Raw genomic sequence first — 27,949 nt, 5'->3', positions numbered from 1 at the left:
TCCAATTCCTCAAATTTCCAATCTCTCAAATTTCCAAATTCTCAAATTTCCAATCTCTCAAATTTTCAATCTCTCAAATTTCCAATCTCTCAAATTTCCAATCACTCAAATTTCTAATCTCTCAAATTTCCAATCTCTCAAATTCCCAATCTCTCAAATTTCCAATCTCTCAAATTTCCAAATTCTCAAATTTCCAATCTCTCAAATTCCCAATCTCTCAAATTTTCAATCTCTCAAATCCCCAAATACTCAAAAATTCAAATTCTCCAATTTTCATCCTCCAGATTTTTAATCTCTCAAATTTTGAATGCCTCAAATTTCCAATCTCTGAAATTCCCAAATTCTAAAAAATTGAAATTCTCAAATTTTCACCCTTCAAATCTTTAATCTCTCAAATTTTCACCCTTCAAATTTGTAATCTCTCAAATTTTCACCCTTCAAATTTGTAATCCCTCAAATTTTCACTCTCCAACATCATAATCTCTTAAATCTCAAATCTCCCAAATTCCCAAATTCTCAAACTCTCAAACTCTCAGACCCTCAAATTCCCAAATCCCCAATTTCTCAAAAATTTCCAAAACTCCTCCCAAAATCTTCACCCAAATTCCAAAAGCACCAAAAACACAAAATGTTTCTCATGCAATAAATTTTTGTGTCTCATAAATAAGTTTGAAAGTATCACGCAAGTACCATGAAAGCTACTGATGTATCAAATTATGATGCGAGATCAGTGGCATGAAAAAAGTAACGGGAAAGGAATATGGTCGATCGCGTATAAGAATTATTGTGTGCAAGCTGTGGCAATAGAAAAGAGGCGTGTCGTCGGGTTTGCGCAGTGTCCCATGAAACGTCAACGCGTTCAAATAGAATCCCCATACCAGGTTTAGGCTGAGGAGCACAACGAGCATGGGGTGCAAAGTGGGCGGAGGGGCACGAGGGTGAAATCAATTTTCGTTATCGCCGTCAACCAGCCGCCCCATATTAATCCAATTATTAGTGTTTGTTTTCCACGTGCGATTCTTATCGAGATGGTAATTGTTCAAGTTCCGGAACATTATTTGGGTTTATAGTAAGGAAGTACTGTAGGGGTAGTAATATTAAGGTGAGTAACGAAATGTTTTATGTTAATTGTGAAAATGGACATTTTTTTAAGCTTGATACTTTCTAAGTTATGAAGTTAAAATATTTAGAGGTTGCATTATTAGAGCTTGATGCTTTAAAGTATTTAGAGTCTTGGAGATTTGATGTCTAGGAGTTTTGATAAAATTCAAAAATTGAAAGATTTAGAGATTCAGAAATGTAGAAGTTCTGAAGTGTTAAAGCTCTAAGAGTACAAAAATTATAAACTCAGTTTTTAGATTTATAAAAGTTAAAAATTCAAGAAATGTCAATAGTTCAAGAAGTCTATGAAATTGCATAAAATCCTCAAAACTTCAAAAATTGAAAAAGTTTCAAGAATTCTAAAAATTTCAAGAATTCAACAAATTCCAAAAATCACCAAAATCCTCAAAATTCCAAAAATCTCCAAAATCCTCAAAATTCTAAAAATTCTCAAAATTCCCAAAATCTCCAAAATCCTCAAAATTCCAAAAATTCCCAAAATCTCCAAAATCCTAAAAATTCCAAAAATTCTCAAAGTTCAAAAAATCTCCAAAATCCTCAAACTTCAAAAAATTCTCAAAGTTCCAAAAATCTCCAAAATCCTCAAACTTCAAAAAATTCCCTAATTTAAACAAAAATCTAAAAAACCTAAAAAATTAAAAATTGTAAAGTCACTCTTGAGACTGCTATAAAGCATATGAAATTATGACCATATTTTCTATTAAAGAAAGAGTTACGTACAATATCCGGAACAAATATTTGAGAAAGAAAATTGTTTTTACAGAATTTGTATTACGTACAGTACAAGGTAGTTGACAGTGATGAATAGAAAGTGTTATCAATGATTTAATGACCACGAGAGTATATTTCACGAAGATAATGCTAATACCTAATGCGTATTCGTTGGCACGCGCAAATTGAGCTGTATATTGGCAAACCTGTGGGAAACCGCTACAAAACCCACCCCGAACCACTTTTTAGGGTGCTTTTGTTCGTCCCATGGGAATTCATCGAAATTCTCATATTTCTTTCAATTTTGAATAATAGTTATTTTATTTTCACTTTGTTCATAATCCACGTTTCACTTTTCCTGTGAAAATGCATCTTTTTAAGGATGCATTTTTTAAAATCAATTTTTGATATAAATAATTGTGGAGGTATCAATATTTGTAGTTAAATTTTGAATTTTATGGGTGAATTTTAGGAATTACTCATCAAGTAAAAGTTATACATCAAGTTAAATGTAACGAGGTTTTTTATAATTAATTTATAAATTATTTTTACGATCATCGTATGTTAGATTTTTATATTGATATTTTTCCTTTTAGAAACATAGATGTGATACACATGTACATAATAATATTTCTGTGGCAAATTATTTTCAAAAATAATTTCAATTATGCTTCTACTCAAATATTACAAATTCTAAGTCATTCTAAGTCCCATTATTTTCATATTCTCATAAATATTTCATATGCATAAACATTTTATATGTGTATATATGATATATACATAATAATATTTCTGTGGGAAGTTATTTAAAAAAAATCAATTATGTCTCCACTGAAATATTTCTAAGAAGTCTACCACCCTATTATCTTCATATTTTCATAAACACTTCACATTCACATTAAGTACACACATGGTACTTGACATAATTAATAAACAACTATGAATATCTTGATAATTGCATGATGAATATCTCGATAACTAAAATGAAATACTTAATATTTATCCAAATTTTACCACATCCTCTGCCACAGAGGCATCACACATCCTATGTGGTCGCAATAACGGATTAGCCAAGATCGGAAAAAAGTCACCCCTCGAATGGCACATTACGTATGAAGGCACGTGACTTCATTCAAGGCTGACGCACGTGTCGCTTATACGCCTTTTATTTCCAGATTAAGGTGTCGATAAACTTAAAAGGCGAGATTTTAATGGTGGTATTAAAAAAATTGCTGGTCTTAAATCTCATTGACTACAACTGATCAAAAGACTGACTGCAAAAGATCAAACATATACAAAAACAATCTCTTAACATATTTTTTAAATTATTCTTCACAAGAAATTATTCATAATACAGTATTACAATCATTTTATACATTTCAAACAAAATTTTTCTTTAATAAATTTTGATTCTTTCATCCATATAATTGTTAATTATATCTTTCATCCATTGTTAATTTCATGAAACAAAAAATGTTTCTCCGTTATCTGTAAACTCTAAACGAGTATTCTCGTGACTAAATCTGTCTCCACCTTCTTCCTGTTTCATCTCATTAACATCAGCTTCGAAAATGCTTCCCGTACAATTAAACGGCAAAGAATATCGACGCGTGTCTTATCTAATCAGCACCCTTATCAAAAGCCATACTAACTGGAATAGTGTTCTTTCATATTGGACAATAGCTGTTTGCTGTAACATTCCTGCTTGAGTCAATCGTTTTATATAAATAACAGAATTGATTTACCTAGTACGATTACACGGAGACTGTTCAAACATGTCTGGGACGAATAAATGTAATATAATCGCTGGAAGAAAACTGTAATCTAAAGTAGCTGTTGCATCGATAATCTATGATAATTCTACACGAGATTATCTCTGTAATCAACTACGTCATTATTAATATCTTTGCACAGTGTTCTATCATTTTTCAAACATAGGATTATGGTTTATTATTTGATTTGGGGATATGGGTGTGCAAAGAATCTATAAATCTGCTGGTAAATCTGGGGAAATAGGAAGGCAGCATGTAAGGATTTAGAGTGGGACAGAGTATAGGGATCTAGGAAAATTTGGATCCAGGGAGATTTGAATCTAGGGAGATTTGAACTTTGAGAGATTCCAATCTAGGGAAATTTGGATCTGGAGAGATTTGAACCTTGAGAGATTTCAATCTGGGGAGATTTGAACCTTGAGAGATTTCAATCTGGGGAGATTTGAACCTTGAGGGATTTCAATCTAGGGAAATTTGGATCTGGAGAGATTTGAACCTTGAGAGATTCCAATCTGGGGAGATTTGAACCTTGAGAGATTTCAATCTGGGGAGATTTGAACCTTGAGGGATTTCAATCTAGGGAAATTTGGATCTGGAGAGATTTGAACCTTGAGAGATTCCAATCTGGGGAGATTTGAACCTTGAGAGATTTCAATCTGGGGAGATTTGAACCTTGAGAGATTTCAATCTGGGGAGATTTGAACCTTGAGAGATTTCAAACTAGGGAAATTTGGATCTAGGAAAATTTCAATCTAGGGAAATTTGAACCTTGAGAGATTTCAATCTAGAGAGATTTGAACCTTGAGGGATTTCAATCTAGAGAGATTTGAACCTTGAGGGATTTCAATCTAGGGAGATTTGGATCTAGGGTGATTTGAATCTGGGGAGATTTTAACCTTGAGAGATTTCAATCTGGGGGAATTTGAACCTTGAGAGATTTCAATCTGGGGAGATTTGAACCTTGAGAGATTTCAATCTGGGGAGATTTGAACCTTGAGAGATTTCAATCTAGGGAGATTTGAACCTTGAGAGATTTCAATCTAGGAAAATTTGAACCTTGAGAGATTTCAATCTAGGGAGATTTGAACCTTGAGAGATTTGAATCTAGGGAAATTTGCATCTAGAAAAATAGAGATTCAGGAAAATAGACATTTATAATAATTCACAAAAATGGAAAAATAAATCAATACTATAATAAAATAATAAAAAAAATTATTGTATTAATAATTCCTTTGAGCTAATTCCTTTTTAATTTCAATATTTTTTATTTTCAACGTTCCCAACCAATTAGATTCTTATTAGCACCAGTCCGCAAAGTCAACGGGGGACGAGGTGTACGAAAAAAGGGAGCCTTGTTTAATATACATTAGGGGTGAGAATATCCGTAGCCGTTGTCAAGTGGCCACCATCCACGAGCTGTTTTATTGTGACACCTCCGGAGGGTGGTATAGATTTTCCAAGGGGATGAATCAAGGGGAGAGTGTCATCGTACGATCCCGATTAAATGATTAAATCTGAGATCGTGTTCATTCGAGCGCTATTAACGACGAATCTGCGTGGGAGCCAATTTAATTTCATCTTTGGAAGTCTCAAAAGAGTCTCAGGACTAAAAGTTAGTTTGTTAGGAATCTTGATAGTTGGGTAGCCTTGAACATTTAAATTTAAGGGGGGCAATACCTTTAGAATATTAAAAAATTAAAAAATTTTTTTTCTATAAAATGTTAGTGCAACATCTTAAAAATATTGTCTCAAAATTTTAAAGTGAAATACGAAGCCCTTTTGAAGTTATGACCGATCAGCGCCGCGGGTATACACGCGTTCAGTGCGGAGGACTGAAACTTTAAACGCGTTTTTCTCAAAACTACGTTCTTAAAATTGCCGTGGCTGATAACTCAAAAACTAGTTTATCAATCGCGCTCAAATTTTTGCACATATCCATGACAATACTATTTAACATATGAACCTAAATGTATGAAATAAATTGAACATTAAAGTCCTTTTTATTGCGAAACATTGCAAAAATTTTCAATAAAATTCAAAGTTTTTCTTTAAAAGCCATTTCTTCAATTTTACATATTTTGCACATTTCTGAGGTTCATCTAACTGTGAATGTCAGTTTTCGAAACATTGTCTGCAAACTTGCTTCAGACCAATATATCTAAAGCTAGAACCCACGCCGATTCACGAGACGCGGCAAAACACTTCCAGAAAGGATTGTCATAATTCCGGCATTTTGAAATATTTTGCAAAACAGAAAATATTCTGTAATAGGCAATAGTTATAATAAATTATACCTGAAATTTCGAAAATGCAAAACAAAGATGTTCTATAAAAAAAAATTCACAAATATCAGCTTATTTTCATCTGTCTAAAGGTGTTGCCCCCCTTAAAAAGTTCATTTACTTTTCCGACATACAGTATATCGTGCAATCGATATTTTTTTGGTCACCGGGGTTTAACAGCGACCTAAGGGTGTCTGAAGGGATGCTACGCATGCAGCAGTATGGGACGGTCCAGAGAGGAGCTCCACCCATGAGGCTTGCGCTCCGCCTTCGCAAAATTCATTTTCCCGGGGGTTGTATCGTGCTTACTATTAGTCAAATCGTCCCGTCTGCTCTCGTCAGTCGGTTTAACAAGCCACTATCGTAACCCGGGTCAAATCTGTCCGGGAAAGTGTCCCTCTGAATAAACTTAAATCGTTATTGTTTCGTTAAGACCGTGAATGTGCGCGAATACTTGACTTTTATTATGGTAAGGGCTTTTGTGCTGGGAATCGATCAACTTTGTGCTGCTACCTTTTTTATTTTACTTGGATAAATTGTTAGTATATTCTTTTTTAGTGATCATAAGATTATTTGTATTTTTATTGAATATTGGTGATTAATCGAATATGTGTGCAATTGTTATTGGGTCAAGTGAATTTTTTTTTAATTGCTGTTATTTGTTTAAGTGAATGTATTTTTAATTGCTGTTTTTGTTTAAGTGAATATATTTTGAATTACTGTTATCTGTTTGAGTATAATAATTACTTTGACTTTAACTCAATTAAGTATATTATTTTTATCAGTTTAAATGCATAATGCATACAAATATATAATTATTTTTATCGCTTTAATTAAACACATCTATAATTACTTTTATCGGTTCAATTTAACATATTGCTAAGATTAAAATGTTATCACATGTCAGTCATTATTATTTTCAATATATTTTCTTGATACTTAAATCGAATTAATTGATTGTCTCGATACTTAAATTGAATTAATTGATTGTCTTGATACTTGAACTGAATTAATTGATTGTCTCGATACTTAAATTGAATTAATTGATTGTCTTGATACTTGAACTGAATTAATTGATTGTCTTGATACTTGAACTGAATTAATTGATTGTCTTGATACTTAAATTGAATTAATTGATTGTCTTGACACTTAAATTGAATTAATTGATTGTCTTGACACTTAAATTGAATTAATTGATTGTCTTGACACTTAAATTGAATTAATTGATTGTCTTCATACTTAAATGGAATTAATTGATTGCCTTGATACTTAAATTGAATTAATTGATTATCTTGATACTTAAATTGAATTAATTGATTGTCTTCATACTTAAATTGAATTAATTGCAACTAACAAATAACTCAAAAAAGAATTTTCTAAAAAATGTACAACAGATTGAGTTTTATCAAATATAATAATATCGACAAAAAGACAAAAAAGTTAAATTCCTGTAAATCTCTGAAACGAGTGCATATCTGTTGAATGTCAGGGACAATGGAGGGTGCGATAGCAGCATCCTGTTGGCGCTATGTCATTATATTTCCGATAACTGCAGATTTCCCGCGTCTTTTGTCACCGACATCTAATCGTGTCACTTGAACCTCCGAATATTCAGTGAAAAGTTAAATCAATCATCCGCGATCTCTATACATAATTAAATGAATAACCAAAGCTTCGAATGATTCAAAGATTCGAATGATTTGCTTCAGTAGTAGCAGATCCAGTGTTATTCGTAAATTACAGTCGATGCTGACGTACAATGGTTGCACCGGAACGGTAGACAACGAGAATGGTTCCCCGGCAGATTCGCTTTTGTCGGCCGAAGGAGAACTTCCGGAGGAAGCTGGAGATTCACCAGGTACACCGAGGGATACCGAAGAGGAGGCCACTCTTTCGGATGAGTTTTATTCGCACGATACCGACGAGGACGAGGATCAAGGCAAGAAACGAAGAGATCGCATTAATTCCGTGAGCAACATTTTTGTATAAATTACAATTTCGTCAGTCCAAAAAATTTCATTAACTTGATATTTTATTAAATTGGTTATGATGCGAGGATTTGGTTATTTGTTCTATTCATTCTGCGAGGGTGACGTTGTAGTTAGATAGCAACGAAGTATGGTAATTTTGAAATTCTTGTTTGGAAGTTTGAGGGGGTAGATTGCGGAGGGGCGGAGGTAGATTTGGAATTAGGGAAGTTGCGGATTTAAGGTTTGACAAGTTTGGGAATTTGGAAATTTAGGGTAGGGGGTGTTTGGGAATTTGGGAAGTTTGAGTAGGGGATGTTTAGGGATTTGGAAATATTGAGTAGGGGATGCTTGGGAATTTGGGAAGTTTGAGTAAGGGATGCTTGGGAATTTGGAAATATTGAGTAGGCGATGCTTGGGAATTTGGGAAGTTTGAGTAGGGGATGCTTGGGAATTTGGGAAGTTTGAGTAGGGGATGCTTGGAAATTTGGGAAGTTTAAGTAGGGGATGTTTAGGAATTTGGAAATATTGAGTAGGGGATGCTTGGGAATTTGGAAATATTGAGTAGGCGATGCTTGGGAATTTGGAAATATTGAGTAGGGGATGTTTGGGAATTTGGAAATATTGAGTAGGGGATGCTTGGGAATTTGGAAATATTGAGTAGGGGATGCTTGGGAATTTGGAAATATTGAGTTGGGGATGCTTGGGAACTTGGAAATATTGAGTAGGCGATGCTTGGGAATTTGGAAAGTTTGAGTAGGGGATGCTTGGAAATTTGGGAAGCTCGAGTAGGGGATGCTTGGCAATTTGGAAAGTTTAAGTAGAGAATGTTTAAGGATTTGGAAATATTGAATAGGGGATGCTTGGAAATCTGGAAATATTGAGTAGGGAATCTTTAGAAATTTGGAAATTGTGATTAGTGGATATTTGAGAATTTGCAAGTTTTTATATTTGGTCATTGACTGGTCACATCTCGAGCACAAAGGGTTAATTTGGAAATGAAGTCCCAAGAACAACGTTCTCTTTTACCTCGAACGATAATTTTTAAGAGAAGTGGCAATAATTTCATAGCTAGATGGCATTTCCTCTTCCGGTGGCGGTCACCTGGGTTCACCCACGCCTCGAGTAGGCACTCTAGGAGTCCGAAAACTGTTCACAAACAGTCGCGAACGATGGAGGCAGCAAAACGTCAGTGGAGCCTTCGCTGAACTTCGAAAACTAGTACCTACACATCCTCCTGACAAAAAATTATCCAAAAATGAAATCCTTCGTATGGCGATCAGGTAAATATATCTCTACTTAAACATCGATTTTAGATTTACAAGTTAGAGATTTATAATGGTAGAAAACCATTGTGATACTTTATAAATTATTCTCCAGGTATATTAGGCTGTTAAGCAACGTCCTCGAATGGCAAAAGGCGCAGGATCGAAGCGAAATCACGCATCATGAAGTTCGAATTAAGTGCGAGCCTACGTTCAATCAAAATTCGGCTATATATCACGCAAAATCTTCGTTGCTGAAACAGGAGAAACAAGTAAATGAAAATCATGCGTATAGGACGAATTTTTCTGGACAGACACAGTTGCAGCATCCTGGTTCACAGGTAAGGTAATGAAGTCTTCAATTAAACAGTAATTAACAATTAATATTTGTACTAATTTATTTGTAAGTACATTTGTTTATTTTTTAGAATTTTTTAATTGACAATTGATAATCAATTTTTAATTCAAAGTAATCTGATTAACAATTTTTATAGATTGCTTAATGATTAATTTTCAATCGTTCATTGTAACATTTTGTACTCAAAAATAGAAATCTAGTTTCCATTCAATTTTTATTGATTTTAAAAAATTACATGTAACAATTTATTCTTCTAGTCTAATAAAAAATAATCTTTGACATGATTCAACTAAAAATTCAATTTCCATTCCTAACTAGAAATATCACTTAACAAAGTCTTTGAACCTTGAGACAATTAAAGAAGTCTGTAATTAAAATAAATTTTTAACCTTTACTCAGACAAGTCTAAAAAACAAGTCTTCAATTTTGTGATAAAAAATTCAGTTAACATGAGTTCTCAACAAAAAACTAGTTAATAATTAAAACATTCAATTACTTATAAAATACCTAAATTTATTTTGTATTGTAATTTTAATAATATTTTACTTTTAACTATTAAAATATTTTTTAAATAACTCCTATTGTTTTATTAGATAACTAAAATTGTCTAAAATGTCCACAGGTGGTTTGCGATAAAAACGGAAATAATTTGTTAATGATCGCACCAAATGGTCACGGCATACCCAACAAAAGAAGTGTGACGCCCTCAACGCCAAACCCATTAGCCCCAGTTTTGAACAACGGAAGTCTCTCACGTTCTTCAAATGTTCGACCTTCGAGTTTTCCAAAATCGCCTCAAGTAAATGGTCAAGTTATAACCAGTTCAAGTATTCTGACGAATTGTTCCTCGACTGGTACCTCGACAAGTAATACATCCACTGTCAATGGAAATGTGTCAAACTGTGCTCAAAAGAGGCTGAAGATTGAGAAAGAAGATGAAGAGTCTTCACAAAGCAGGGAGTGCAAGGTTTTACCCTCGCACAATGTTCCTATGAGGAAGAGAGTGAAAGTGGCGTTCGTTAAGGACTCGAACTCGGGTTTTCGTAATGATTTTAGAAACGTCGAGCGTAAATAAATGAGGAAAGGGGGTTGTTAAGGATGATTTAAATGAGTTTTGTGAAAGTAATAGATTGAATTGTTTGAAAGTAGTATGTAGCGTTGAGTGAGTTTTGGGTTTTGGGAAAAGGGTCTTTGAGATTTGGAAATTTAAGGATTTGGGGAATTGGGAGGATAGGAAATTAGGGAGTTGGGGATTTGGGAAATTGGGGGTTGGGAAATTAGAGATTTGGGGAATTAGAAGGTTGGAAAATTAGGGAGTTGGAAATTTAGGGTTATGGGGGGTTGGAGATTTGAAGATTTAGGGACTTGGGAATTTAGGGGTTGGGAAATTAGAGATTTGGGGAATTAGAAGGTTGGGAAATTAGGAAGTTGGAAATTTAGGATTATGGGGGGTTAGAGATTTGAAGATTTAGGGACTTGGAAATTTAGGGGTTGGGAAATTAAGGGTTGGGAATTTAGGGATTGGGAAATTAAGGGTTGGGAATTTAGGGATTTAGAACCTTATGGATTTGGGGCTTTAGGGATTTGGGAATTTAGGGATTTCCAAATCTCTTAGTACTCTACAACAGTGTAAAAGTACCATATATAGTTATGGTACATATGCAACAGTGGAAAAGTACCATATGTAGTTATGGTACATATGGTACTTTTACACTGTTACCATATGTAGTTATGGTACATATGGTACTTTTACACTGTTACCATAGCTACATATGGTACTTTTACACTGTTACCATAGCTACATATGGTACATTAACACTGTTACCATAATTAAATATGGTACATTAACACTGAAAGTACCATAACTAAATATGGTACTTTCGCCATAACTAAATATGGTACTTTCACCATAACTTACATATGGTAAGTTTCTGCAAGAACTCTCTCAACGAACAATATAACTGATGGTCATATAACAAGAGTCCTCCGTACATCAAATTGCGGTCGATATAAAAATACAAAGAATTGATCACGATATAACGACCAAGACATTGCAATCTATCACTTAACCTTTTTTGAAAAGTACTTCCACCTGTACTTTTCAACCGAACAAGTGCAATATAATACAGAAAGATGTATCTCTTCAAAGAGAACCGCGTGTCATCTTTCTCAAAGAATATTTTATTAGTTAAATCGTATTACATCGTTTGTACATCGTTAATCTGCTCCATGCATACAGCCTCAATCTTACATCAAACTTCCAAAGTACCAACTCCACAAAAAACATGTATAATCCGTCTACAAAATCGCACATACAAAACTGCCATCACGAACGATACATATATCGACAAATTTGTACACCGAACATGTCAAAGAGGAGCTATTACAACAATTCCTAACAGTCTCAAAATAAAAAAGATGAAACACGAATTTACAAATCGTCGTTCATTTTGTACCCTCGTGATAAGTTGGGACATTAACTGGTCTTAGGCAAAGAGTAGATATAACGAGAGGCGACACTAGACAAGGAACCTACCCCTTAGAGAGAGACAGACACAACCAATTTAAATGCTCAAATCAAAAGAATCGGGGGTGCGCACGTGCATAGTGTAGAAGTATGGCGGTCGAAAAAGAATAGTTTAAACCTGCATATTCACCAGTAATTTATTTCTAATAAATATTTTGTCGTATCTCTGTAACACATTCATCCGTAATTTCTTGTGATATATAGTTTTCCATTTTCTTAGAAGTTATTTGTAATAATCATTTCCGTAAAACATATTCTTCGAATATATTTTGCAGAGCAATAATTTTGGTATATTCTTTTCTTTTTCAACTTTTCCACGCCGTAAAATTGATAAAAATACCTCGAAAGACAATATCAGTAATATACAGAAAATTTATTACAAATATATTCCAAATTATTAGAGATTGACATGGAAGTAGATTTGCTCGATTGAAATTTCTCGCTCGTTTGTACAATTTAAAGGGACAGCTTTCAAGAGATCAAAGACAGAGTGTCGCCTCTGGTTTACTCTGTGTCTTAGGTAAGGTACACTTTGTATCTAGTGCTGTCCCTCTTCTGGCGTTCAGAGATCTCCTTCAGACGAGCAGTCGCGTAACGATCGTCGTTCCATTCCACAGGAGGCACAGGAGTCGAAGGTCTCTCTTCCGTCTGACTAAAAGCTCTCCGCGGCAGAAGTTCCACCATCTTGCTACTCCCCTTGCAATCCACGCTCGCTCGTTTCGCATTACTATTGCTGATGCTCGCGTAACTAACATCACTGGTCCTCGAATCCCTTTTCACTGGATTCACCTCGGCGTAGCTCCCTCGGGATTTGCTGCTTGCATCCGAACTCCTCTTCTTCTCGATCGGATAGCGACTCTCCGTCGAATCCTCGGACTTTTGCTTGAGACGCGTGGACGCCTCGCTGCGCGCGGACCGCGTCGATGCTCGACGAGTCTTCTCCTCGTAATCGTCTGAGAACGTTCGTCTTTCTTTCAATTTCGGTTTCACTACGCCTAGGTCCTCGCTGAATCTCAGCCTTTCGTTGAATTTACGCAGACGCTCTTCGTATTCGCTGTTTAGAACCTCGGGGTCCTTTTTCGGTGGTCGTTTTGGGTCTTGGTGGTCCGACTGCACCTTTGTGTCCTTCAGCTGTAGAGATTGATGAAATTTTTTGGGGGAAATTAATTACTTGCTTAGGTCTGTAGTGGTGTGTTAATGTTAGTAGCTTAAATTACTTAGGCTTGATTTAATTTTAATAGGGTATCTTGCATCAAATTTGGTTAGAATTAGGACTAGATTAAGTTAAGTTAGAATTAAGGTTAGGTCACATTAGGTTAGCTTAGAATTAAGGTCAGGTCACATTAGGTTAGTTTAGAATTAAGGTCAGGTCACATTAGGTTAGTTTGGAATTAAGATTAGGTTACATTAGGCTAAATTACATTAGGTTAGATTAAGTTAAACTCATGTTGAAGTTTCATCCACTCATATCAATTTAAGTGATGGTTGACTTAGACCAAAGTTACGATTATATGAAACGTAGATTAAATTAAATCAAGTTGTGTTAAGTCTTGTCAAGTTAATCATAAGCATAATTATTTGATTACCCGAGTAATTAATCCTCACCTTAATAACATTGAACCGGTTATTAAACTCCAAGTCTTGACTGTTCCTCCGCATCGACTGATTATTCTTCTCTTCCTCGCTGCTACTTTTGCTAATCCACGAGTTACCACGTCGAGCGTTCGTCGCCCTTTTCGGCCATTCGTTTTCCGTTTTGAAGTCGTACAAATCTCTCATGCGTTGGGTGAGTCGTTGCGATTGCTCGTTGGCGTCAGGCGACTGCTTCGTTGGTGAATCTCGATTCGATCCCGTCTCATCTACAATTATTCACTCGTCAATACACAATTGATTAACATGCAAGTAATTATAATTACACAGCTAGCAATACCCGTCAGTAATACAGATTTTTCATCAATGGAAGTTGAAGTTCCCAAAGAATAAACCTCTATCATTGCGAATAATAAAAAATGCAAATAGCCTCACCTTGTTTCTGCCCAGGTTCCTTGTCCGTCTTCGCCGGCGGAGGCGCGAACTTTCTGATCGGTTCCCACTTTGGCGATTCGGTTTTCACCGCTTTGGGCGATCCGTTGTTCGCGCAACACGCGTCGGTCGCGGAAGATTTTCTTTCCGGGTTCATTCGCGGTATCGGACACGGTGACGGGTTCTTGACGAACGTCATCCACCTGGTCGCGGCGTTTTTCGTGATTTCGCAGCTGTTGCTGATCCTCGCGAACGGTGACGCGTCGTAGCGGAACCTTGAGGTGTTAATTTGCGGTAGCCACCTAAAGTTATTTGGTATCAGAAACCCAACTTCAGACAGACGGATACATGTTTTTTAACGCCAGAAACGGTCAGTTAATCAACGCTTTTATAACCGAACAAACGAGACCTGTACATATACATATATGTATTTTCTATCTATCTTTTTTTCGTGCCATTTATACATCTCTATCCATACAACGACCGGACATCGAATTACTTTATTGCTATGTACATATACAATTTGCATCGACAAACATAGTTAACGTGTACCTCTAGATTACAGTTTAGCGGAACGTCTCGGTACTTTTTAATCACGGTCTTACGAGAGCGTCACATTATCGGATTCGTTCACGGCATTGGTTTCTTTTTGACTAGGAAAATGTGCTCTGTCAACCTCGTCGCGATCGTTCGTGGGTCGCTGCATTCCGTATGCCTTCGTTCCTCGATCAGCTTTTCGTTCTTAACGCGGCCAACGTCCGCGCTATGGCTCCTTCCGGCCGTCGCTCTGTGACTTCCGCTCGTGCCGTCGTTTTTCTCGTCAGCTCCTCTCGCCGCGGTTGCAGCCGTCGTTTCTTCCTCCTTCGTAGGAGACAATTTCTTCGCGATCGTTTTGTCGATCGCGTTCTCGTCGGGCTCGCCGGTGATCGAACGACGTTTCTCTTCGTCCTTCGACGACTGCGGGGATTTCTTTAACGCCGGTTGCACTCGCCCGATCGTTTTCGGTAGCGGGATCCACCTCGAAGGATCCAGCTTGCTGGTGTCCGGGATCTCCGTGTGTCTTCTCTCCTCCACTCGCCTCTCCGTGTATTTCTTCAGGCAGTCTACGTCCGCGCTACGACTCCTTTGACTGCGAGGAGATCGAGATGGTCTTCGTTGACCAGTGCCCACTGGGCAGGCCTTCTCCTGCTTCCGGAAGCAAACGGGCACGGTTATCGGGGGTGTGTAACTTATTACTAGGTTTTAGATGAGAGGAAGTTTAGGGTAAATGGCTTGTACGCTTCAGATGAAGACCTTAGGCAAAGACTCATCTAAGATTTACCTACAGTCCCAAAAGACCACCATGGGTCTTTTATGTTCACTCAATTTATCACTCAAATAAATCAAGTCGTAGTGGAAGGAATACTAAACTAGTTATGTCGTTCAAAACCATATCGTCATTTTCATTAGGAAAGGATATGTACTTGTTAATAGGATTGTATCCAGTGTTAAACAAAATATGCAATTTGCATCATTGCATTTACATTATATTTTTCAAAGCTTAAGTTCACAATAACAAAATTCCCAAAGAGGTATTAAAGTTAAAAAATCCCTTCTCGAAGTTCTGAATGTTCAAAATTCTGAACTATCGAGTTCCCAAAATTGTAAAGAAATCCCTGTGGTAGTTTCACTCCTACGCCACTGAAAATAGGAGTGAAACCACCACAAGTGCCAAAATCCCAAAAGTGGAAGTCGTACAAATCCAAAGTTTCCAAAGTTCTGAAGACCCAAAGTTCCAAGACTAAAAATAAATAAATAAAAATAAATAAAACAGCACATCGCATTTTAGATACGTGTAGAAGCATCTTTGCTTAATGTTTGGGACTTTTTAAGTAATTGGTATGCACATGGATGTAAATAGCAAACGACTATGGCTCACCTAAGCAAGATGTAGCTTCGCGTAGTCAGATATGTGCAGAATACCGTGCGCCGCTGATGCAACGTGCAAACTTGCGCCGCAAGCTCGAGGATTTATTCTGGCTGTGTGCAGTTCTGCGATTTGAGTGCTGCAAGCTGCTGCAGGATCGCCACTCGATGACAAATATCCGCACCAGAATTCATTTCCTGCAAAAAGGACGAAAGAAAAATTAACACATTATTACTTCTATCATTTATAATTTCAAGTACTCAATGTATGTATATCTGATTAGCTAACATACATTACTCAACATGGAATAAGACTTACATTGCTATATCAGTACTATATTAAAAATTAATTTTATCATATTCAAAATAATTTGTAAATAATTTGTATCATAGGTAAAACATTTGATCCAAGATTTGTTAACATTTGTTACTTTTTAAAAAAACTTCAGTTCTGAAGTTCATGTAAGTTAGCAGTCAGAGTGTTAATTAATTAACCTGGTAACGCGTTTCCATCCCAGGCATAAGTCACCACAAGAAGCTTGTTAGCGTCCGTCGGTCTGAACAGTTTGCTATGAGGTTCTCTGAGGGCGAAGTGAATCCTTATATCTGGAAAGGTAGAGGATAAATTGCTTGCACGTTGCAAGAATGCGATATTGCTAGCAAACCTCCAAGATAGTCGCCATTTCCCGCGTCGCCGCATTTCTGTTGATTGAAATAAGCGAACATTATGTCCGACACGTATCTAAGCTTCTTGTTCATCTTCTTTATGGCGATCTCGAACGTCTTCAAAAAGTAGATTTCTTGATCTTGGATTATTCTCCATACACCTGAAAGTTTCATTCATTGTTAAAATATATACCGATATTATGAAATAAACTTACATTAAATTAATGAACTTTAACAAAGTAACTTTAAACAATTTTTAAATAAAATCCTTAAATTTTGATACTCAGTTTATGAATTAAAATATAATTTCATACATTCGGTGCTAACCTAGACCAAAGCCCACAACATGTATGAAAGCAGTTGTATTTTGTTTCTCAGCTCGAGTATTCGCTTCCAGAAGTATGATCTCCACAGTGAGCAACGTCCTCTTCATGTAGTTCTCGATGTCGAAGATGGTTTCATTGCACAAAGAAAGGTACCGTTTATTGTCCTTCGATTTGACCCGCTTCACAGCTTCCTCGTGCAGAGGATGATAATCTTCTCCATAAAATTTTGACCATACAACCCTCAAATCGTGCGCATCTTCCGAATTCGGTGTTGCTGTCGGTCCATACCTATGCAAAAGATTAAACAATATTAATACATTGAGCTCTAATATATCTGAAAATTTAAATTTTATAGACTTGCAAAGCGTACTTAGTTTTGAGGATTTATAAACTTGAAAACCATCGAAACTTTTCACAGAAATTCCCTGTACGCAATACGTAAAGAAAGAATAAATTACCCATTCTCCACGGTGTTTTGCAGAGGAGTAATAAGTATATCTTGATACTCCATCACGCGGGGTCGTGAGAATCTGCGAACAATATCGGTAAAGATAAAAAACAATGGGCCTCGTTGAAAATAAAACTGTGTCGATACATTAACATTTGTTAACGATAAGCGTTAAATGAGCACAAAAAACCTTGTTCCCACGACACCTATAATCACTCCTCTGGGTTGCACGGAGTCTGGATCGGGACTGACAACGCCTCTGTTCTCTCGCGAGCCGTCGTTGATGAATTCGGTGTGGGAAGACATCGCTACCATTGCGGAGAGTTTGATTTCGTCGTATGATAAACATTTTGTTAGAACCTGCATCATAAAATTGGTAGATACATTATTATGTTGATATATTGTTATTAAGTAACAAAGTTATATTAGTACATTGTTATCAAGTAACAGAGTTATGTTAATGCATTGTTAGCAAGTAACAGAGTTGTGTTAATGCATTGCTATCAAGTAACAGGGTTATGCTAATGCATTGTTATCAAGTAACAGAGTTATGTTAATACATTGCTTTCAAGTGATAGAGTTATGTTAATACATTGCTTTCAAGTAACAGAGGTATGTTAATGCATTGCTCTCAAGTAACAGAGTTATGTTAATATATGGCTTTCATGTAACAGAGCTATGTTAATACATTGCTTTCAAGTAACAGAGGTATGTTAATGCATTGCTCTCAAGTAACAGAGTTATGTTAATATATGGCTTTCAAGTAACAGAGCTATGTTAATACAATGTTATCAAGTAACAGAGTTATGTTAATGCATTGCTTTCAAGTAACAGAGTTATGTTAATACATTGCTTTCAAGTAACAGAGTTATGTTAATACATTGCTTTCAAGTAACAGAATTATGTTAATACATTACTTTCAAGTAACAGAGTTATGCTATTAACATTACATTGCTCTCAAGTAACAGAATTATACACATATCACTTTAGAGTGAATGTAATACTACTTTCAACAAATTACAGCAAAATTATAACATATAGCATAACATATTTATAACAGACTCTGTTGTAAACTACAACACATAGTATTTATTTGATACTATAGTGATACTAACAAGGGGTTCTTTTTCATGGTCCGTGCCAACATTTTCCCACCCCTGCACTCCCGTTTTCCCGTCGATCAGCTTCCACTTATCATTAGCTCCAAAAAAGTGCACGGCTCGTTTCTCTAACAATCTATGAATGAACTGTACAAGTCCCATGTCTTGGTACATCGCTCTTTCGATGGCACTACCGTGCGTTCGTTTGTGCTTCAGCCATCTTGCGAGTAGGGGTAGCATCGCCTCGTGTATCAAGGGGTACACCGAATTCGCGTTCATCTACAAATTGCAATAACATTATTATAATATACAGGTTGTGTTAATAATATAATAATGTTCATAATACGTTAATAATATAAATCAATTCATTAATAATATAAATCTTAATATAAATCACTTTTGATTTTACAGATCTCCATCAGAGATTCCAAGAAAGTACCTCTAGGATGTCCGTGCTAATTCCTCTATCTCTCAAACTGGAACATCTGACCGTTTTCACTGGAAAATTGATAGGGAAAGCCTCGCTGCGTTTGATGATCTGTGCGAGGTTCGTGGGTGTCGGTGTGGAGACATCGATGCATTTTCGTAGCAGTTCTGTAGTGTCGTCATCGAAGGGTACTCCGTCCGGTGCACCCAGCGTGTTCTCCCACGATATTTCCGGTGCTTCCTTCAGTAGTGCTTGCTGTCGTGCCTCCTCCATTCCTCGATGATTCTATCACATGAAACAAATGTACCATTGAAAATAAATTGCATATTTTTTTATATAGACTGATTCATGTCTTACGAATATGTGAGATACTTTAATACAAGACATCTTAAATATGTAACATAGTTTTGTACAGGATGTCTTAAATATGTAAGACAGTTTTGTACAACACATCTTAAACATATAATATAGTTTTATATAAAAGACATCTTAATTAATTAGTTTTATACAAAACATGTTAAACATAAGTTAAACCTAAATATTTATTTAACAGATATCATCCACTTTAACAAAATCCTCCACCATTTTAACCGGGACTTTTTTCGAGTTCCCCATGGGAAACGCAAACGCGCGACGATTCTAAGAAAATTTTCAAAACCAAAGTCCTTCTCTATTAATAAACGACGCTGATTAGAGCAAGGACGCGATCTCTTTGACACTTGAGCATGAAATCCGTTAAGTAGCGGAAAATGTATCCGTTCACCCTAGCGAGTTACGTCGGACACGTTCCCTTATCCCCCGTCAACCCCGTAACGCGAAGTTAACTTCATTTTTCTGTTTACCGATTCTGCCACCTGAACGACAGGGGTGAGCAAGAATTAAGGCTAGCCACGGAAAAAATCGATTTCTTCTTTTTTTTTTCGTTTTACATTTTTTGACTAATATCTTGGTCTTTGATTGTGCTTTGTTAAATTTTTATTTTCACTGGGGTGGTTTTTTTGAAATATTTTCGGGTTGATGTACTTAGATATCTTTTAAAGGGTTGTTCTACATTAAGAAATTTTTAAGAAATAAGAAATTTTTTATTTAAAAGGATAAAAAGTGGAAAAGTTTGTTCGTTGAATTCACAGGGGTGGTTTTTTTGAAATTTTTCTGGTCACAATATTTCTTTTGAGTCGAAGTATCTTTTAGTACAATGCTGCAAAAAATAAGAAAGTACTGTTTTAAATAAAATGTACTCAGATATTAAAAAAAAATATAAGGGTGAGTAATAAAAATATAAAATAAATTTGTGAATGTAAAGAACTAAAAAAATTCTGTAAAATCTACCTTAAAAAATACAAGAAGATAATTAGTAATAATTACATTAAATAAAAAAAATTACTACAACTTAAATAAAATTAAATAAATTTAATAAGTGAATATATTTACTCCCATAATAAATTAAATCAATTTAATTTTGCAAAAACCGCAAGTATATTCGCATTTTACTTTAAAGTCTGAAATCGACGTACAAAAAGATCCTTGAAAGCGATATTTCGAAGTGAAAATAATCTCTAGTCTAAAAATACCCTTCTATAAGTTAAGAAAATATTTGTCGCGATTCTTTCTCTTTAAGGATCTTCCTCTTTCGTAAATATTGAATCGATAACATTGAAGTGCAATTTCGTATCTTCAGATGCGTAGCTTATTTTTTAATTCAGTTCCTCTTTGAACTTATACTAATCCGCTCTTTTTCAAACAGACGATAATATAGCGAGAGCTTTTATCCCTGACATTATTTTCAACGTTCGTGTTATTTTTAAGCGCGAATTACTTCCAATTGACTAGCTTTCTCCATCGAATTTTAGAAAACTAAAATCCACCCCATTTTTCATTGCCACTTTTTTTTATAACTTCCACATATTTTTTATTACTTTTTAGTGCGCTATAAATAAGATCAAGGGAAGATATTAAGGAATTATTAGGTAATAAGGCGTAGGACTTTGGTGTAAGAATTCACAACTTTTTTAGGGACATCTCATCTTTATTTCTAAGGGTTGATTATTTGGAAATAAATATTTTATGATTGTAATTAGGTTTCTTTTTAATAGTGTGAAAGAGGAGGTAGATTTGATTGACGACTGCTATTTGTGCTTGATGACACATCTAGGGATTTTTTGAAGAATTTAGGAATTTTGCAGAAATCTGAAAATTTCAGTGTTTAGGAATTTAGAAATATAGGGACTTCAGAATTTCTAAATTTAAGAATTTGAGAATTTAGGGATTTGTGCCTTGTGATAGATTAGGATACATCTAGGGATTTTTTTAAGAATTTGGGAATTTTTGAAGAATCTGGAAATTTTAGTGTTTAGGAATTTGGGAGTATAGGGACTTCAGAATTTTTAAATTTGAGAATTTAGGGAATTTTTAGTGTAGGGATATGATAATTTAAAAAATTAAGAATTTGAGAAATTTAAAAAATTAAGAATTTGAGAAATTTAGAAAATTAAGAATGTGAACAAAATTTAGTGATTTGGAAATTTAAAAATTTAGAAAATTCAGAATTTAAGGAATTTAGAGATTTGAGAATATACTGATTTAAAAATACAGTGATCTGTTAATTTTATAATTTCCAAACTTAAAAATTTATGCATCTGAAGATACTAGAACTTGCAAGCTTCACTATTCAGATTTTTCAAATGCTAAAAATTTCCTCTTTGCAAATTCCAATTGCAATTTAAAACCCTCTAAAATTTGCTAATAACTCAAATTTGTTCATTACTCCAATACTTAAACATTTTCAACTTTACCTTCTTAATCTCACCAACTTAAAAATTAAATTTAAATATCTAAAAATTCACAAATTTTTAACACTATAAAAAGATCTAAAAATCACATATACCTAAAAAGAATCAAGTTCACGTATTCCTCCGTTTAAACAGGACTACGCAAAAGGAACGGTAGCACGCCAACAGCGGCGCCTCGTTTGAGTATCTCCAGTTCCGGAGAACAATGTTGACAAAGGAATCGCGTGGGAGTTTGACGCAATCCGATTATCGGTAAGTGCGGTATCGTGTAATGTAAACGGATCACATCAAGCGATAGTCTGCTTACTATAATGGCAAAACTCACCCGCCGCATGCAACAGGCGAACAGCGACATATCGCCTGCTCCGAAATGCTTTGTCACTGGCGTGATTGGTTGCGACGAGTGCAAAAGAAATTTCGTGAAAGAAAATGCTGGAACGCGATGCGACTCGCACTTTCATTCGAGTCTGCCAATTTTCTAAAGTCTATTCTTTTTTAAGTTTATCTGCCGTACGAGTTTTCATTAAATTTCTCGGTTTAATGCGAGCGAGTTTTTCGGACGAGAGTTACAATTTTTTATTTTTCGTCCAGAAGGTTTATGGCGCGTCCGCTTCGAACCGCTCGCAGGACGGAACTTCTGTAGGTAACGTGGAGCACACATGCGTGCCCAAGATTTACGCTTGCGCAGATTATCACACTCGGTGAAAGAATGCAGAAAAAATTAGGAATTTAATTGCACGGGTGATAGTGGTCGCTTTTTACTTGTAGGGATGTGAATCACAGCAATGTAACAGGTTCTTGTTTGTGGTCCAATCTGTGGAAATTTGAGAATTTGAAATTTTTTAATTTGTAAGGGTAGAAATTTTAGATTGAGAATTTGGAATTTTTGAAATTTATACAGATTTAGTAACTTAGAAATATCTGACTTTAAGGATACACAAATGTAGGAATTATTAAAGTAAAAAATTTGGCAATTATATCATTTTAGAATTGAGAATTTATAAATTTATAATTTTGACGATTTTCAAATTTTATAATATAGAAAATATTCAGTTTTACATGTGATGCAACTTACATATTACAAACATATGTACTGTACAATACAAGTAACATTGTTTCTACCGTCATGATATTTAAATGATACATGTGATATTTCTACAAGGAGAAATTAATGATGCAATCTTCTCATATTAATTCATTATATTATAATAAAAAAATATTGGTTATTACAAACAGTACTAAATTATTTATGATTAGTATTAATTCAACCTACAAAATATAACAATAATAATTATTTGTTACAAAGTACTTATATTACATCAATTAAATTAACACAATTTATTTCTAAATAGTATTCTCAATTATATAGCCATTGTGTAAAAACATATTTAATTTATACTAAAAGAAGAACGCATATTACATCACTGTAAATTAATTGATTTAATTAGTTGAAAATATTAGTCATGCCTTACTTTTAAATACATTTATATTTCTTATAAGAACGCGTTTAAACAGTAATGCCAGCGCCATCTAACAATGTGCGGGAAAATTAAACAGAGTTCAAAAGATTATTTTGATCAAAAAATTATTAGGTTTGAATAACTTATATTAAAACAATATCCTTATCGATTAAACTAGATATAATCACAGTGTTATCAGGTACAGTGTGAACACAGATATTGGTTCGCTTATGCATTTCATATAGAGTATGTGTTATTACAGTTTCTATAACTAAACTATTTACAGCTTTACATTTCCCATAATCTCTAAATGCAATGTTAATTAAATGTTGAAGAATAAATTTTTCTAACTTTTAATAATTTCTTAAATATATTTATACTACAATATAAAGAAGGTTCATCAACGTATCTTACTTGTGGTTTCTGAAGTTTTTTACAGCTTTGGCCTACTCTGCCACACTTAAGACATCCTCCTTTTCGTCTTTTCATCTTCTTTTTACCTTTAGAATAATAATCTATTATCTCCTGCTTCGATGGTACTTTCTTCTCCTCTTCATTGCACAGCTTTGAGTCTTCTTGTAACTGCATAGAAGCTGCAACATTAATTTACTTAAACATTGATGTCAAATTGAAATATATTCCTACAATGTTTGAGTAAAAAAACAAATACCACTAAATAATGAAATTGGTAATGTACACAACGAAAGGAACTAAACAACATATAAATTGTCATAATTGCATAGGATGCTCCAATAATTTGAATCATACCTGATGCTCCTGCAGCAGTTCCTATCAATGTATTTCCACTAGCTGCACCTAACGCTGCATCATCTTTAGTGGTTTTGCTTGATATATTCATCTTCTTCAATTCCTTTTTTAACTATATCAATCAGAAATTAACTTCCCTCTAATTTATCACAGTTTTTCACAATTCTGAAAGTCCAAGCAATCTAACACAAACAAATCAATTATTTTAATCAATGAGTTCACAATTTCCATCAACTACACAGGACACTTCTCAATATTTAACTTCCTCAATGACGTCTCCACGCAACACTGGGAAATTTTCAACTGTGTAATTTACAATAATTGCGCAATTTATTGCAATATCAATAACACATCAAAATAAAATAGAATTCTTAATGATCTCATTTGTGAAATCGTAGAACTCTGGCTGTAGAGAAATACTGAAATACTCAGAATATAATTTTTAATAAGATATTACATTATTTCTATCGATCTTTTAGATAATTCTTATCGCATGAATCACTTACCACGTTGCTATATGACAGTTCGCAATTCTTCCAAGAAACTCGGGAATCCCGTACCTACAATCACAAAAATTATTAGATGATTCCATGGATTCATTACAAATTATTCATAAACAAGTTTCGTATTATACACGTACGTAAAACAATAAAATATTCTGTAGTAAATAAGCATGAATTATTGTTCCTTTTGAAGCTGACGCATCAAACTTATTCAAACTTATTTACCGTTTAAGTATCATATTTTAACATATCAACTGAGATTGGAATTATATCGCCGCATTCGTAGCGGCAAGAATTACGGGTCTGACCACGCATATAAGGAAAATAAAAAAATGAATATTTCGGCACTTTGACGACGTAGTATGGTTCCTGAGGCATTTAGAAACAAATTTCTATTAGGGTTTGATGCGTTTTGATGCCTAATAAAGCCAAAAAATCAATTTTCGTCAAATTCGGTCCAAAACGGTACAAGTGGCGCCATCTAGCGGCGAGCGGCGGAACTACGAGAAACTAAAATTTCGATTTTCTCGAGAACTAGGGACTTTTCCAAAATTCTGAGATACACAAATTGTTCCTTGTCGCCTACGAAATCGAACGAATCTAATTATAGCTTGCTAGGACCATTATTAAAGAAAATAGAAAAATAGGTCAAAACATGGACTAAAAAATTGGCGTCCATCTAGCGGTGAAAGTTGGAACTACAAAAATATAAAAATGCGATTTTCTCGAAAACTAGCGAATTTTAAGTACTTCTGAAGCTCAGAAAGTGTTATAGAATCGTATTAGAAGCAAAATAATGCAATAAAAGCTTCCCAAAGGCTTTAATAAAGAAAATAAAAAAAATGTCATTTCATGGAGAAAATTTGTGGCGCCATCTAGCGGCGGAACTGCGAACGGAACTGAAAAAACGTATGCCCGAACACGCAGTAATGGGGCAAATAAAAATTGATTTTCTGAGCTTAATAGGCAAGAAAATGAATAACTTATTCAACAAAAATTGCTTTAAAATATCTAAAGAAGCATCCTAGGTCGTCAAAGTTGCGAAATATTACTTTTTATATTTTTCCTTAACGCGAGTACGGGCATACGTTTTTTCAGTTTAGTTCGCAGTTTCGCCGCTAGATGGCGCCACAAATTTTCTCCACAAAATGACATTTTTTAAATTTTCTTTATTAAAGCTTTCAGAAAACTTTTAATGCTTTATTTTACTTCTAATACGATCACACAACACTTTCTGAGCCTTAGAAGTAATCAAAGTTCGCTAATTTTCGAGAAAATCACATTTTTATATTTTTGTAGTTCCAACTTTCACCGCTAGATGGACGCCAATTTTTTAGTCCATGTTTTGACCTATTTTTCTATTTTCTTTAATAATGGCCCTAGCAAGCTATAGTTATATTCGTTTGATTTCGTAGGCGACAAGGAACAATTTGTATATCTCAGAATTTTTGAAAAGTCCCTAGTTTTCGAGAAAATCGAAATTTTAGGTTTTCGTAGTTCCGCCGCTCGCCGCTAAATGACGCCACCTGTACCGTTTTGGACCGAATTCGACAAAAATTCATTTTCTGGCTTTATTATGCATCAAAACGCATCAAACCCTAATAGAAATTTATTTCTAAATGCCTCAGGAACTATACTACATCGTCAAAGTGCCGAAATATTCATTTTTTTAGTGCGCAGTAGAATTGACATACGCGGCTCATGTACGTATCGCAATGCTGACACAAAATAATTAATTACTCATTACTCCAACATTATTTATAAACTTTTATGATTGAGTCATGTAAATAATGCATTGCTGACCAATCTTCAATCGTAAAAGTGCATAAAATATATCCACAAAACGTGTAATTAATTATTCAATGTGACCTCGTGTATACCGCTTGTCACCATGGCTGGCTTTAGGTTATTAGTTAATAAGTAATTAATTTCATTAAAAATCTGAACAAATACGAACAAGTAGCTGAGGGATCATTGAACATTCTTTTATAATAAAAGTGTAAAAATTGTGTTTAGAAAATGTGTTATTAATTATTTCAAATTAGCTGATACGTACGATGTATTCCGCCAACTTCACGTTGGATATTAATTAATAACTAATTATTTACAATAAAAATGTGAACATATGTGATATGAGAAAGTAGCTGGAGAATCATTGAATACTGTTTAATCATAAAAGTTTATAGAGTGTGCTCAGAAAGTAAGTAATTAACGATTTTGCATACTCGTTATCGCGAATCAATAAATATTAATTTTATTGACTTAATTAACTGCATAATGCGTCAAATTGTATCGGAATGCAACACTAATTAATTTCAGAGTGTTCGGACTGTGGTTTCTGTCTTATCTGCTGTGATCTCGTTTTCCAAAGTTTTACATTTTATTATAAGATTAGTTACAAGATTTTATTACAAAATTTGTTATACGATTTTATTACAAGATTTGTTATAAGATTTTATTATAAAATTTGTAAATCTTCTAGATTTGAATAAATGTACTTGTAATACATATTTACTTGCTCCAAACATTAAAAGAAAATGTGGAACACATTATTCTCTAATTCGTAGCTATTAGCTCGATATCGTTTTGTAAAGTTCATTAAAAACATTTAGAAAACGATACCGATTACCAGGTCACACCACGTGGAGGTTGCTACGACAGTGACCCGCCCTAACTCCAAATCCCAACCACCCTCCAAATGCAACCTCATTTATCAGAAGGATAAATGAGTTCTAACTCTACATAGCTCATAGGCTCGCATATACAAGTTCTTTACCACAATCCAGCAAAGAACTTGTATCACACACACACACACGTACATTAACTTAATACTAATCGCGAGAGATCCCACACACGCACGCTTAACTTATTCTAAACGCCGCACGGTGCTTCTCATTCTAAGATTGCACTCAAATAATCTATGACGAATTCAAAAAGCAAAGGGGTAGAAAAGAAAGTTAGAAGAACTTTCTACTAAAAGAAAAGAAAGTTAGAAGAACTTTCTACTAAAAGAAAAGAAAGTTAGAAGAACTTTCTGACAAAAAAGGGGATCAGTATTTTTCGCCAAGTGAACCTTGCTTTCCATGGGTCAAAGGGCAGTCCATAGTGGCTTACGTGAACCACGACGGCAAAGATGAACCGAAGATACCTTTGGCAAGAACGAGTGATACACCCCAGTTGGCGGAGGGTTCCCATTTCCCCCAGCGCTCTCGCGTCTTACCACAGAGAGGATACCCAGACCGTGATGCCCCTTGGCAGAATGGCGGCGGGTCGGGGAGGCACATCAGAGTATGAGAGGTGCCAACCCCGATCCGCCCCGCCGGGCAAAGAATATCACTCGCCCTACACCGGCACTTGCAGCTCACCTCTACCGCGTGTTCACAGCGCTATGAACCCCCAATGATCCACTTGGGCGCAGAACGATTGACAAAAAATAAGTGGGTATACTACAAGCTAACGCGTACAAAGTTTGAGAATTGAGAAGATGAGTGCAATTTAGAATGAGAGGCACTTACAAGGACCCACCCGCCC

At 34.9% G+C, this 27,949-nt stretch overlaps 3 protein-coding genes across 18 annotated transcripts; 1 reads left to right on the top strand and 2 right to left on the bottom strand.

Annotated features, from left to right (window-relative positions):
* Positions 1 to 820: 820 nt before the first annotated feature.
* HLH3B (Helix loop helix protein 3B) lies at positions 821 to 11,907 on the top strand. 9 transcript variants are annotated; one of them, XR_013039742.1, is made up of 6 exons: positions 6,143 to 6,356; positions 7,631 to 7,855; positions 8,926 to 9,137; positions 9,235 to 9,460; positions 10,100 to 11,202; positions 11,276 to 11,907. XR_013039742.1 is itself a non-coding variant. In XM_012282020.2 (5 exons), exons 2-5 carry the CDS (start codon positions 7,634 to 7,636, stop codon positions 10,550 to 10,552), a joined length of 1,113 nt encoding a protein of 370 aa, XP_012137410.2. In that variant the 5' UTR covers positions 821 to 1,102; positions 7,631 to 7,633; the 3' UTR covers positions 10,553 to 11,907. The 9 variants fall into 9 exon arrangements, 7 of the variants coding, with proteins under 7 accessions (XP_012137410.2, XP_076392822.1, XP_076392821.1 ...); XR_013039743.1 differs by having other exon boundaries at positions 10,100 to 11,211; positions 11,244 to 11,907; XM_012282020.2 differs by lacking the exon at positions 6,143 to 6,356 and adding an exon at positions 821 to 1,102 and having other exon boundaries at positions 10,100 to 11,907.
* On the bottom strand, positions 11,641 to 15,370 carry LOC100881597 (uncharacterized). Its single transcript, XM_012282016.2, has 5 exons — positions 15,352 to 15,370; positions 14,703 to 15,261; positions 14,030 to 14,328; positions 13,610 to 13,863; positions 11,641 to 13,135 (listed from the first exon to the last, which is right to left on the bottom strand). The coding sequence occupies exons 1-5, from the start codon at positions 15,368 to 15,370 to the stop codon at positions 12,521 to 12,523; spliced, it is 1,746 nt and encodes a 581-aa protein (XP_012137406.2). The 3' UTR covers positions 11,641 to 12,520.
* Positions 15,073 to 24,776, bottom strand: LOC100874925 (ADP-ribosylarginine hydrolase CG2909). 8 transcript variants are annotated; one of them, XM_076536703.1, is made up of 13 exons: positions 24,556 to 24,773; positions 24,422 to 24,475; positions 23,916 to 24,027; positions 23,562 to 23,740; positions 18,911 to 19,183; positions 18,487 to 18,750; positions 17,562 to 17,731; positions 17,382 to 17,453; positions 16,925 to 17,211; positions 16,597 to 16,758; positions 16,427 to 16,537; positions 15,945 to 16,129; positions 15,531 to 15,806 (listed from the first exon to the last, which is right to left on the bottom strand). In XM_076536703.1, the coding sequence occupies exons 3-12, from the start codon at positions 24,004 to 24,006 to the stop codon at positions 15,945 to 15,947; spliced, it is 1,794 nt and encodes a 597-aa protein (XP_076392818.1). In that variant the 5' UTR covers positions 24,007 to 24,027; positions 24,422 to 24,475; positions 24,556 to 24,773; the 3' UTR covers positions 15,531 to 15,806. The 8 variants fall into 8 exon arrangements, with proteins under 8 accessions (XP_012137403.2, XP_012137402.2, XP_076392818.1 ...); XM_012282011.2 differs by having other exon boundaries at positions 23,916 to 24,097; positions 24,556 to 24,772; XM_012282013.2 differs by lacking the exon at positions 15,531 to 15,806 and adding an exon at positions 15,073 to 15,211 and having other exon boundaries at positions 23,916 to 24,475; positions 24,556 to 24,776.
* Positions 24,777 to 27,949: the final 3,173 nt, after the last annotated feature.

This window comes from Megachile rotundata, chromosome 10, assembly GCF_050947335.1.
Source record: "Megachile rotundata isolate GNS110a chromosome 10, iyMegRotu1, whole genome shotgun sequence".
Classification (NCBI taxonomy): domain Eukaryota; kingdom Metazoa; phylum Arthropoda; class Insecta; order Hymenoptera; family Megachilidae; genus Megachile; species Megachile rotundata.
This window is presented reverse-complemented; position numbering and strand designations above follow the sequence as displayed.